Raw genomic sequence first — 14,185 nt, forward strand, 5'->3', positions numbered from 1 at the left:
AGATCAGTAAAAAATGGCTGAAAACTTTTTTCTTCTATATATTTTTGTACTCGTTAGCAGGGCTAAACCAAATCATTTTATTCAGTTTTTTTCTAGTTTTATTTAATGCATATCCAATTAAAACTTTTGTTTCGTGGTTAATTATATTACTGAAATTAATAGACATATTAAATAAATAAATCAATATATTTACTGAAATTTGCATAGGTAAATAAATACACTCGATGGGATAAATAATCTGCAATATCTTTGGGCACAGGATACGTACAGCTGTATCAGCAACACAGCATCTTTGCCCACAGAAGTCAGAAATTTTCGTATGCGGTTTTTTTTTTTTTCGTATTCATATTCAAAAAAATAGTGCATTTGAGCTGAGATGGATTATTGCGAGTTTGTTTGAAGTGTATATTAATAATTTATATTGAGATGAAGTTTATTTTAGGAAATCAGTGACACTTTGATACATTGCTTGTGATTGTTTACATATTACGTTCGTAAACATATGTTGAACAGAGACTGCAATACCATAGACATTGTAGATGACGGCCACGTTGACATCGGAGCAATGCACCCTGAGGTGTGTTTTTATTATAATGTCTATGGGCTTTACGTCAAATGTATAGACACATACAGACACCCATGCATCCCAAACAGCAGCAGATGTGAAGTTCCCTAGTCACTGAATCAAGCAAATGGGTTTTCAACTGTCCGCCACATTCTGTCTTATATTATGCGCTATGTTTATTATAAAGTTATGAGTGGCTCAAGAGGCGGCATTTTGCCTTTCACTTGTATGGTGACTCTGCACTATCAAAACACCCCTCAAGCTTTTTATCAGATGCGAAAAACTGAAAAAATCAAACCCTGTTTGAATTTTTTTATGACTGGTGAAAGGCATTTCAGAGGCATAATTGACACAACATGAGGTCAAATTTATTTTTTAACGTGCGAAAATTACGGATAAAAATTTCAAATTTAGTGTGCAACAATCTTAAGATGGAGCAAATGGAACAATTAAACAGTGCCTCGAAATATTGGGATTTTCCTTTATGAATCAATAAGGCTTACAATAGTAAGAGCCGTAATACCTAAAGCTTTCATCACAATATTCAATAGGATTATGAAGTGTAATAGGTGACGCATCACAGTAAGGTCTCATTAGTAAACATTACTTAATGCATTAAAATCAGCAAAATCAACTAATTACAGTTGCAAAGTTAATGTTAGTGTTAAAATACAACTGAACTTTACTAGTTACTAAATCCATTTAATAAAAAGGTAGTACCTCTTGTGTATAAAGGGGTGGTGCAGAGTATATTTTTAAGGCTTGGTTGTGTTTATGGTGTACAAAGCAATGTGTGCTCATTCGTCATTTGTAAAAAAAAAAAATGATGTTGTTTTTTTTCATATTTCTTACTTTTAATTATATACAGCTACTCAGCTAACAGGAAAATGGCTGTCATATATCTTAGTTCCTTCTCTGATTGGTCTGCTAGCATACTGTATTGTGATTCGTGGATTGGCTCCACATCACCAGGAGCCATCTAGCTTCTATTAGCATGCGCTTTGTCGTTGTGTTAATACTGTCAGTCAGTGTAACTTTTAGCTGCTGCAGGTTCTTTTATTTATATATATATATATATATATATATATATATATATATATATATATATATATATATATATATATATATATATATATATATTATTCTGTTTATTATTCTATATATATATATATATATATATATATATTATTCTGTCAGCTACATTGTTAGCGGTGCCAAACAGCATTTCCCATTGTTTACGTCCTTGCTACAACATCCTGTTAACGCTTGAAACAATTTTTGTAATAAATACATTTTAACAAATAAAAACACAGGTTGTGACACACAATCCACAGCTTCATCTGTCGGGAAATGACAATCGGGAAATGACAATTGTGTTCACTTTTACTCGTTGGATGGAAACGCTTAATGTCTCACTTTGCATTGAACTTTGAGCGTATTACATTCACATCTACTTTACACTTGAACTAAAGCTTAAAATATGATATCTTTGTGAAACACCCCTTTAAACTAATGCTTTTTGTAGTTCTCATTGTAAAGTAAGTTAAATTACTAATGTTAACAAATTCAGCCTAGCAGTTTTAATTAACACCAGGCACAAAAATCAAGGATTTTTAGGCCCAATCCCAATTCTGTTTTTGTACCCCTACCCCTTTCCCTTGGCCCTTACAACTGAGGGTTAAGGGGAGGGGCTTCAAAATTTACCCCTAAGAATTGGGACAGCACTACAGTACTTGCACACGTCATCATATGTCCTCGCGATTTCTTGCTTCATATGAGATCAGACGATTGCGACTGCTGGGGTGATTCCAGTTGTGTTATTTTTTTTTTATTTATCTTCAGGAATTTACTGAAGGCATATATTATGTTATCTAACGATCTAATGTGGCAATAAGACCGTAACTGTACCGTGCATTTAACACAGTGGTCATACTCATCAATGTAAACACACAAATACAGCATTAACATAATAGCAGACACTGTAAAAAGCTCATTGACATTCCAGTGTCATCGAGTGTCAGAATGTTGTGGGACTGCTGTACAGGAGTTATGATTAGGGATTATAGATCACGAAATTTAGCTGTTTTTATTTTGAATATATTAAAACGTGTTTGTTGTAAAAATTCGCAATTCTGACAAAAAATACTAATTTGGGGATCTCCTTACCTCCGGGTGCAGCTGTTGCTGGGGTATTCTGGGAAATTTTTCTTACCTCTTGGTTTCAAGTGTAGTCCTGAAAAATCTTCATTTGAAGGAGTGTATACCCCTTGTCCTTAGCCCTACGCCTTCAAGCTAAAGAGAATTGGGACACCACTACCCCTTCATGGGCACGCGCAAAATGAGGGGTAGGTGTAAGGGGAAAGGCTAAGGAGTAGAATTTTTGATTGGGCCTTAATCCATATCTGGCACATGTTATGGTTAAAAAAAAACACTATATTTGTTCAGTTCACACCTGTACCAGACTGGGAGACCTATTCCTAAAATTTGATCTGAATAAGGGTGCTTTCACACCTGTGAATCGATTCAGTTGTTCCGAAACAGAGATTACAATTGTTACATTGTTGCTCTTTGCTCTTGGAGCGGTTCGCTTTCACACTGCACGGACCAAAAGAGCTAAAACAAGTCACGTGCGAGTAAACTCTCCTTACAATGGTCAGAGTGTCAGGGTTTATATTGCGTCCCGCTAAGCTGTCAGGAGAGGTGGTGGTTTGGTGGTGATTGACAGGGTGTGCACGCGACGTGTCTGAGAAGAGATGCCGTGGGGAGGGGTGAGAAGGGTGCGCGACGATGCCTATTTGAGGACTGGGAGGAAGACGCGGGATTACCGGGAGATCATCTCCGTTTGCAGTCATCCGAAAACTTGTGAAACTTACCGCCATACTCATAAATCTCTCTTCATATAGCCGTAAGCCTATTACATATCCATAAAACACTGTGATATAACCGCGCTCGGATCAAAACGCTTTCTCACTGTAATCGAACCGCTACAGGGTTCGTTTCAATCGAGCCGAGATCACCTCATTCAAGCGTTCTCGGAGCTAATACTTTGGCGTGGAACAGAGTGCGATTGCCCTGTTCACATATGCCAAATGAACCGCGCTAACTGGGCAAACAAGACGTTCCGAAACAAAAGTGTAGGTGTGAAAGCACCTTAAGTTTAATGTTAGACAATGTTACAGAGATGTTGAAGCTCTTTAATTTTGAGGAGTTTTAATCCATTCAGCAGATACTAGCAACCAGATTGGAACCTAAAAATACGCTAGAAAACCTGCAGCAGTGCCCTGGCATATGAATTTACATGGGTGACTACAACTCAAAATTCTCAGACTTTGTTTTGCATATTGAGAATTAGGCACATTTTAGCATCTGTTATGTTAAATCCTGCCCATATTTGTCTGCTTGAGGCAGCCTGGCCTCTCTTCCGCTACTAATGTAATTTCCAGTTGATGGCCCAGCTCTCTAGACAGGGTCAGACCCTTCAGAGTGCACAAACACGGGTGGTGCTCGAGACTATGAAGAAAGGTCTACATGAGTCGACAAAATCAGCTCACATAAACACACACTGCTGGAAGAGCTCATTCAGCTGGCTGTAATTCAATTAGAGATTATGACAGGCCTGCATTAATTATGACCCCACCAATATATGAATACATGAACCTCTACCTCTATTTCCCATCTCACTCACTAATGACCTCTCATTATGTTAAGCGCATTAGTGGCATTTTGCATGAAGCTGGTCATTCTGTAGCATTTGATGCAGACTGCCTTTCTCTCTCTCTCCATTGCTATCTTACACACACTCGGGCCTTGGGGACTAATAGAGAGGAAGAGCTAAGTTTTCCCCCTCTGGAGAGAGCTAATGCAGCTTGTGTTCGTGTCTGCTGACCCTGACTGTGGCGTAAATGTGGTCCATTAGGATGTGCACACTTCTCACTGCAGCTGTTATCTCCAGGCAGTTTTTTTCCCATCTCAAGTGTTACTCTGAAACGGCTGTTGTTTAAATGTTGGTGGAGCACTTATTGTACAGGATTTGCTGTTAAAATGTTCAAATGTGTAGGGGGTACACCTTGCATTTCTCTGACGTATTTTTGTCTAAGACGGTGGTAAGTTTTAGGCGAACTGAAGGTAGTCTCTGCATTCTTTTTACCTTGCATCATTTTCTTCATTGAGGATGATGAGTATATATATTTATACAACAGTTCTGTCTGGTTCTGGAATCTGATTGGCTGATAGCCGTGCAACATTTTGCCAGTAATATCACACAAAGGCCTCTTCACCCTTCACCTTTGTGTATTACTCCGCCCACATACAGTCAGCAACAAGCAGAGAGACACTCTACAGTTTGACAACTATTAATGCTGTTAGACAACAATGTACTTTTGAGGCTTTTTTTAGTCGAGAATGTAGTTGTTTAGATTGCAACTATGCAGTTTATTTATAAGAATAGTGCCTATTTTAAAATATTTACTATTTCTGGGAGAGCTCGTCCACGGCCATTAGCCTGCCATAGAGTAGACCAAAGACGGTTGTTGTTTTCTATTGACAGGATGGTGACAGAATCTCATAATAAACCCTTTCCCTTATAAGATTATTACAGTCTGATTTCTAACTACAGCAGATCAGATCATTATTAAACTGATAAGCACACCTGCCAACACTGCCGTTTATTCCTGGGAGTATCCTGTATTTCAGACCAATCGCCCGCAATCATCCGTTTTTTTATTTCTTCCGGACAACTCCCGTAATTTTATTCCCCATCTTTGGTATAGTCTGTAAACACCCTTGGGTCGCCAACTTTGGTAAAGTACCCAATCGCAGCGGCTGACCAAAACCCACTGCATCCTATCCCGATTCTCAATAGTGTTATTTAGAGACCTCAATCCAGAACACCCACTCCCCACAGTCTCCCGGATTTTCAGAGGTATGTTGGCAGGTTTGCTGTTGAGTGATATTCTAAGTCGTTCTCTCTTTATTTATGTTGTAGTGCTGTATTCATACAGATTTGCTCGCATATCAGGAATGTGTGTTGTGTTTGCAGAAAGAAAGAAGCAAAGTCCGCATGTGTTTAGTGTTTTTCCTTTTGCAAACACAACAGCAGTCTGGTAGTGATTGCGTTGCTTTTTTCGGGGTTAATTATTGTGATATAATTAATATCACAATAATTGCAACAGAGAAAAACTAGATATCTCTGTAGATAGATGGCATTCCATGTCACGCTCAGCCTTATAATCTTAAAGTGTGAGCAAAATCAGCTGTTTTGTCATAACTTTAGACATTACACTATAGAGAGTCATTCAAACATTAGCTCTAAAGTGACGTTGATGAAATTAGTAAAGGCTTCTGCGGTTTTTACGTCAGCTGCAGATGTGAATGAATGGCAGAAGAAAGTAGTTCCTAAAAAAAATGTTTTTTAGACTCTCCGTGTTTGATTTTCTTATTTATATACACTATTGTGCCGTCGAACTGTTGTATTAACGCATACCACACTCGTAACAGAGCGATATGGCTGTATATCAGCACTGGTGGGACGCTAAGGTCTCCCACCAGTGCTGATATACAGCCACATTGTATTGCTACTCGTGTGATATTGCTAGCTGTAGTTGTTTAGATTATTGTATATAGATAGTGCCTATTTTACATATTTGTGATTTCTGAGGTACAGCGCCATCCACAAGATGGCGTCAGAGACTGCATAATTAGCCCTTTTATATGTTGTAGTGCTGCATTTATACCACAGAAATGTAGTGTGATTGTGAGATGGAACTCGAATATTTGGAATGTATGTAGTTTGTGTTGGCCACTCTTTGTGTAACCCTGAGTTACTTTTTGGTTGGCCATCTGTTTGTTCCTAATGAGTCTCCTGTTTTCGTTACTGCAGACTAGTTTAGTTAAAAAGAAAGAAAGAAGAAATACCCACATGTGTTTAGCTTTTTTGCTTATTACAAACACAGCAGTAATCTGGTAGTGTTTGCGCTGGTTTGGCTATTTCTGGGTTAATTATTGTGAAATCCCGATTGCAACACAAAATACTGGGATATCTCTGTAGACTGATGGCATTTCATGCTGTTCAGCCTTATAATCCTAAAATGTCTACCTAAAATCACCTGTTTTGTCATCACTTTACATATTAATCTTGAGAATCATTCAAATACTAGCTCTAAAATTACATGTGTGAAGTGGCAATGGTTTCTGCTGTTCTGACATCAGCTACAGATGTGAATGAATGGATGAAGAAAGTAGTTCCTTATACAAAAGGGTTCTTAGACTCTTAGTGTTTCAGTTTCTTTTTTATATACACGATTATGCCGTCAAAAAGGTTTGATAAATGCAATATCACAGTCTTAGCTGTGCGATATGGCTGTATATTGTAACTGGTGGGACACGCACGTCTAATTTTAAATAAAACACAATATTGACTCCAAGCTTTTGAGTGATATAATGTATAATGTTACAAAATTATTATTTATTTCCAGGTAGATGCTAATCTATAAAAGTTTTTGTTTAAAGAATGCTGAAATAGTTACTCAACTTTAAATATAGATTATATAATAATAATATTAATAATAATGATGATAATTTTAAACATTACTTGAACAGAATATCTGAATATTGCAATAGATTTTACAATTTAATATACCTTATTCATTGAATTGAATATATAATTGTTTATTTCTTTTTTGTTATTATTTTTTAAAGAATAATTAACAATTAATTCATTAACATTGAATTCTTAGAATTATTGGAAAAAAATATGCACACCTGATGAGCACTCAATGTAAAGTGGTTTTTTTTTCTTCTAACTTTTACATAAGAAATAAATATAATAGAGGATTATTAAGTACTACTATAAGATGTGTATTTCCAGTAATTTTGACAGCTTGAGCTGCCTTCAAAGGTGTTATAAATTAGTCTAGAAACATTCACCCCAGACCTCATTATCACTGTATTGTGCTTCTCAGTTTTGCATTGTGTCTAACATCGGCCCTTAGCTTCTCTAAATTCGCTGTAAACCACAGCTTCTTGAGGCTTATTGCTTTATTATGCCACTTCGGATAAAAGAGTCTGTTTAATGCATCGATGTGATGAATAGCAATTGGCAATAATTTTTCAGCTGGCCATGACATCTTTACTGCTGTGTGTGTTTCAGGGCATTACGGCACTGTGAGGAGATGATCCAGAGGTACAGCCGAGAGATGAACAGAGGCCTGTGTACAACGCTGCCCTTTTGCAGTAATAGCAATGTGGGGAAAGCCGTAGAGGACTGTATGCGAGCCATCATTGGAGTCCTTTTGAATCTCACACATGACAACGGTCAGTAACAAAACCAGGACATCTAACTAAACAGACTTTTGTTTGTGGAGGAAGGCATTGTAAATGTCACACTGTGTCTACACTGGATGGAAGCAGCTCAACATGAGTTTAAAGGAAACAAAACCCAATATAAATAGTGTTCCTATTTACACTGGATGTGGCACACGGTGCAAGCTAAAATGGATACCTTGCTCAATTTATGAGGAAACAAATTATTTGCAACGAGTGCTTGCTCAAATTCATTGTAAACTCCCTCAAGCTGCTAGAGTTATCACTGTACCAAAATCAGTAAGAATTTAAGCAAAACACTCATACTGATTGAACAACACACTTTTTATTAACAAAATAAATAGCATTTAAATGCTTTAAAAGGTAATCAAAGTCATTTTATTAATGTTCCCAGCGAAATTTAAAAAATCCAGCTTTACATATCAATCCAGGGTATCTGTGGGGTCTTAAGTTTTAAAATGTCTTAAACCTCAAAAGCTAAATTTTAGACCTTACAAAGTCTTAAATCTAATTAAATGTTGTGTTGTAGGTCTTAAATCTTTTTATCAGGTCTTAATTTTCCTTTGTTCGTGTATAGCTACTCAACCTGGCCAATATACAATCACCAACAATCCATCTCAAAAAAACATTTAACTTTTTATTTAAAAATATGATTTTTTACTGCTGAGGATACTGATTTTTAATATTAAATTCTTATTTGTGTAGACTAAAGTAATTGACAGCTACGTTTTTGTTTTATTCTTGGTAAGGGTTATAGGCTTTGTAAATGGATATATTAGAAAATTAATACCTAATATTAAAACAAATTTATTCTTATTGCATGGTTTCCGCTGCATTCATTCTTCCATGGCGGGGCGCCACGTCAAAATTCATCCCGCCACGGGCTACATTACAGCTTCTCATTCAAAACAATATTTTTTAATAGCAGGTAATAATTGCAACAAAACGTATTAAAGGGTAAGTGAATTATAACAGCGCAAACCTTTCTGTAACTTTAGTTGTGCTGTGCGTCATTTGTTTAAATCTTCAAGGTTATGTGCTGACTGACTGACAGACAGGTGGGTGATGCGTTAGGCCAGCAAACACGACATATAGCTGTTTCACTTTACTTCAGGATGCATTATTACCGCTCTGTTGGTATTGGAGACATTCATAAATATTCCTAGCAAATCTAAAAATGCGGAAGACATACTCGTTACATAAATGCACTAAATCGCACTTCAGCAGTGTTTATTTGAGAGCGCACAAGAAGATCTGCGCATTCTTGAAGCGGCTTATATTTGAGGAAGCATGCAGGAAGTTTTGTGCAAGAGCAGAGGAAATAAGCGTGCAAGCAAAGAGATACGCATGCTCGTAGGGTATTACATAAATGCAATCTCGATTTTTAATACTGTGCTCACTACATTTTTCATTTGAAATAACGCCACAGGAAGTTGGTAGATCTGTGTAAAAAAAATAAAATAAATGTTCTGTCGCCTTAGCTGAAAAAAATCCTAGAGGAAACACTGTATTGTATTATGAAATGTATACATTTTTTGATAGGTCATGTGAAAATATTTTCCAACAGGTATGTTTGTATAAGCCTAAAATTTAATTCATAATGGTCTTAATGTCTTAAATTTACCTTTGAAGCCTGCAGAAACCTTGTCAATCAAAACTGTGTCTGGAAAGGGAGAAAGAGCTATACACACTTGTACAAGACAACACTGTGCCACAGTGGGTAGCACGTTTGCCTCACAGCAAGAAGGTCGCTGGTTCGAACCCAGCTTTTTTCACAATGCAGTGCAGTGCCAACTAATCAGTGATGTAATTCATCATTGATTATTAACGATTTGCCATTTTAGACCTAGCAACATGTCTAGTTGTAGTTAGGTACTCCAGAACACTGCAAAGTCAGATATGCTGGAAGCCATTCAGCGGAACATTCAGGCTACTGTGCTGCTTTCTCATTACATTATGCCTAATAGAACGTTTGCTATTCCTCTTTTGAAAGGCTTAAAGTCAATAAGAGTCTTTTGGCTTTCTTGCATGGGTTTTTTTGTTCGATGTGCCAAATGGATTTCTGTTAGCAGTGCAGCTTTGGCTAGCTTCGTGCTAGTGTCGCTGCCAAACTCTCCAGCATAATGCAGGAGTACTCGGTCATAAGCCAGATGTGTGAGCAGCTTGGAGAACAACATTCAAAGAAAATCCCTGATTACCCCGTGCTGAACTCTGTTTGTGCAGCAGCCATTGAGCGTATTTTCTGTCTGTCTGTAGAATGGGGCAGCACAAAGACAGGCGAGCAGGATGACTTGATCACCACGGCGCTGAACTGTGTGCTCAAGGTTCCACAGTACCTGCCACAGGAGCAGAGGTTCGATATTAGAGTCCTGGTGAGTACAAATCTTTATTTTACAGTTAAACTCTACTTATTAGAGGCTAATACTACTTATTAGCCTTTGATTTTATTTATTTATTTATTTTTTAAATATTTCCCATATGGCATTTAAGCAGAGCAAGGAAATTTTCACAGTATGTCTGATAATATTTTTTTCTTCTGGAGAAAGTCTTGTTATTTAATTTTGGCTATAATAAAAGCAGTTTTTAATTGTTTATGAACCATTTTTGGGACAAAATTATTAGCCCCTTTAAGCGCTTTTTTCCAATAGTCTACAAAACAAACCATCATACAATAACTTGCCTAATTACCCTAAGCTGCCTAGTTAAGCCTTTAAATGCCACTTTAAACTGTACAGAAGTGTCTTGAAAAATATCTAGTCAAATGTTATTTACTGTCATCATGGCAAAGATAAAATAAATCAGTTATTAGAGATGAGTTATTAAAACTATTATGTTTAGAAATGTGCTGAATAAATCTTCTCTCAGTTAAACAGAAGTTAGGGGAAAAACAAACAGGGGGGCTAATAATTCTGACTTCAACTGGATTTGTTCATCTTCTAAGGACTATATTTGACCACGAGGAGTTCCAGAGTGCTTTTTATACACTACATTCCACTATGTGATCATTTTTAATAATCTATATGATGTATCAGATATTTGCTAGTAATTATAAAATAAAGTAATTTTGTGGAGACCATAATGAAGACCTTACAATAGGAAAAAGCTATTAGTTTTAATTTGTTACTGATTCACTGATATGTCATATGTGACGACAAAACTAGTCATGCATGTCAATAAAAAAATAATATATATATATATATATATATATATATATATATATATATATATATATATATATATATATATATATATATATATATATATATATATATATATATATATATATATATCAATCAGGGATGCACGATTTATTGGCGTCCATATCGTTATTGGCCGATAAATGCTATTTTTATTGTTATCATTATTGGTCCGATATCAAAATTAGGCCATTATCTTTAAAGGGCCACAAAACACCCCTGTTTTCACAACTCTAGTTTGGAAAAAGTCAGGAAAGTGAACGTGTCCAGCTCTGTTTAGGGGGCAAAGAGGGAAGGTGGATAAAAATTGGCATAAAAATGTGAGTTTGGGTTTGGGTATGCGCTGATTTTCACAGAGGCACAACAACATACAGACACAAGGAAGAAAGACAGTGACTGTGTTTACATGGACATCAGTAATCAAATTATTTGCCAAATTTTTTAACTTTAGCTGCAGTTTGGCACTTTCATTCAGGAAATTCATTCATGACCCTCGTGACAAACGTGATATTTGATTCGAGGAACTGCTACAAGCGTATTTTTTAATGCAATGTTTGATACTGCACTGCAAATGAGAGAAAAAAAAAAACCTCTGCATTTCACTGTAACTAAGATGGACTCAAAAGGTAGCATCAGAAAGCCGTGTGTGTTATTCCTGTCACAAAATGCGGCGAAAATCCTACACAACGGAAATGGTTTGATTGCAGTGTTTACATGTTTACACTCAGAGTAACATTTACAGCAGATCTTTCAGCCCATAATATTGTAGTGATTTTAACGTACTGTAGACTTCAGTAACTTAGAAATCATTTGACTAAGGTATGTCTTTAAACACTGAAAGAGTACTGCTGATGATACAAACTAACTTTGCCATCTGAATAAACAAACCAAAGACCACTGATCGCTTACTTACCAAAACTGTTAAGACAGGACAATCAACAGCAACTGGAGCCGCATCTTTTTTTAAAGGAGACGAGCGGCAGTTACAGATTTCACCATTTCCAGATGAGAAAGGCTCTCGGGTAAAAAAAAATGTTCCTTAGACAAGTATTGTTGTCGACTGTCGTATGCACTGTAATCCACACGTGAGTCCAGCTGAGCTCTCATTGCGGGAAAATGAAAACAAAAACTACCCTGCAGCAAATTATAAAAGCAACACTCACGACCCGTATCTCCAAACAATTCTTCTTTTACCACTTGTTTTCGCAACACAACGTGGCATCTCTCTGTCGTCTGAACACTGTACAAACAGTGTTTGAAGCTATCATGCATTTTAATGAAGTTGCAGACACAATAGAATGCGCTGATTGGTTTGAATTAAGCCTTACTCATTAATGAATGCAGCATACTCAGAGACATCACAAGATACAACACCCAGGTACAGACAGCCAGTTTACATTTTGGAATACACACAAGTACCTAATCGGCGTGGCGCAGCTTCAAAAATTCGTTTTAAACCGGTAGAACGAATTTGCTCAAAATAACACAAAAACAACCAATTTTCTCTTTTTTTGTGTATGTCCTAATAGTGTTTTTCGCACATGGGACAAATATAACAGTCAACATCTCAAAAAATGTGTTTTGGTGTTTCGTGACCCTTTAAGCTGATAGGTTACGCAATTGTACATAACTGCCTGCCTCGCACATGCCTGGGTCGAACTTGTTCAGACTTGTCTAGTGCACTATAATGGAGCTTTCCTCACATTGTTAATTCCTTCACAGTTCGTCCTTTCATTGTGTGGTATTGCTGTACATTTGTAAATTAGTAAGTAACCATGTTCCTTATCATTGTAGATATGTTTGATAGAGTGTCAATGTGTATTTTGGTTTAAATCGCCTCAGGAAAAATATGACATGTGTAAGCATAATAGCAGCGATGTACACGTGCTAAACAACTCATTGGGTTGTTTGTAATTTAATATGATTATTTGTTATTATCTATGCGTTGCTTGCCATGTGTTGTTGATGTAATATTCTGTTTGATCGGCATATTTATGATTATAACGAGTGCACATGATGGCTGTGACCACGCACACAAACAAACACAAAGATATAGTGATCTAAAAGCCTTTACAGCAGCCTGAACAGTGGCAGGGGAGACGAGTGCTGTCAGTTGTTCACTATATAAACATATTACATTTTATAATATTTACATTTATCTCTATAGTGTATCAGTTATCGGCCTCCAAATCTTAAGAGTTAAAGAGGGGTCTGGCTGCAGACCCGGTGCAGTGCAATCTGGGCTGCATCCAATGCTTTTTAATGGGCTCACCTAATCCCACCCCTAACCCTACCCGACAAAGTGACGTCACTAGCTCCACTTGAGTGCATTGAGTCTGAAATTGCATCGCTGAGTGATGCAGTCTCAGCTTGCATCATAAAAGCTGCATCCAGATACTATTGAAGAGTTGTTGATATTGGTGCAGACACTTTATATTTGGCAGCAGAGGTACAATTATTTGAAAATGTGGAATCTGAGGGTTCAAAAAAATCAAAATACGAGTAAATCACATTTAAAGTTGTCTAAATTAAGTTCTTAGCAGTGGTCATTACTAATTAAAGTTTGAGTTTTGATATACTTACAGTAGGACATTTACTAAATATCTTCATGAAATATTATTTTCACCTAACTGTTGGCATGAAAGAGAAGTCAATACATTTTTGGGAGCTTTTGGCCAAATATACCCTTGCAACATGTAAAGAAGGTTTTTCTTTTCTCCATATTGTTAAATGTCCTAAAAAATTCTAGAAATTAATTGCACAGGCTTTTGAGGTTGATTACTGTAAATGCCACCAATATTATAACTATTCTTGTCGAAAAAGTTATGCTTACGCTGTGAAGCGCCCCAAAGTTATACTAAATAGTCAGTAGTATATATTTTAAGTAATATTTTTTATTTTTTTTTTTATCAGTTCTGTCTGAATTATTTACAATATTGGTTTAACATGTTAACCAGCCAGTATTAATCACCATATTGAATTCACCTTCTTTCCCATCATGAAAATGGTTAAATTCAATTGTTCTGTACTTTTATATATATATATATGTTTTTTTTTTGTTTAAATATTGTATGCTTTATATTGTAAAATGATTTACTTATTT

General features: G+C 36.4%; 1 protein-coding gene across 2 annotated transcripts in view; it reads left to right on the forward strand.

The window, feature by feature from the left end:
* The window catches only part of waplb (WAPL cohesin release factor b), a 119,738-nt gene that overhangs the window by 92,197 nt on the left and 13,356 nt on the right, over positions 1-14,185 (forward strand). The window contains exons 14-15 of one of the 2 annotated variants that reach the window (XR_015503929.1): positions 7,713-8,846; positions 8,944-10,121. Coding sequence is in view for 1 of the 2 variants with exons in the window: in XM_087275945.1 (XP_087132071.1) it covers positions 7,713-7,876; positions 10,142-10,257 (280 nt within the window). In the remaining variant the exon portion in view is untranslated. Of the gene's footprint in view, positions 1-7,712; positions 8,847-8,943; positions 10,122-10,141; positions 10,258-14,185 lie in introns of those variants that run through there. The other variant, XM_087275945.1, reaches the window with a different exon arrangement.

Source organism: Danio rerio, chromosome 12 (assembly GCF_052040795.2).
Source record: "Danio rerio strain M-AB ecotype USA chromosome 12, GRCz13ab, whole genome shotgun sequence".
NCBI lineage: Eukaryota > Metazoa > Chordata > Actinopteri > Cypriniformes > Danionidae > Danio > Danio rerio.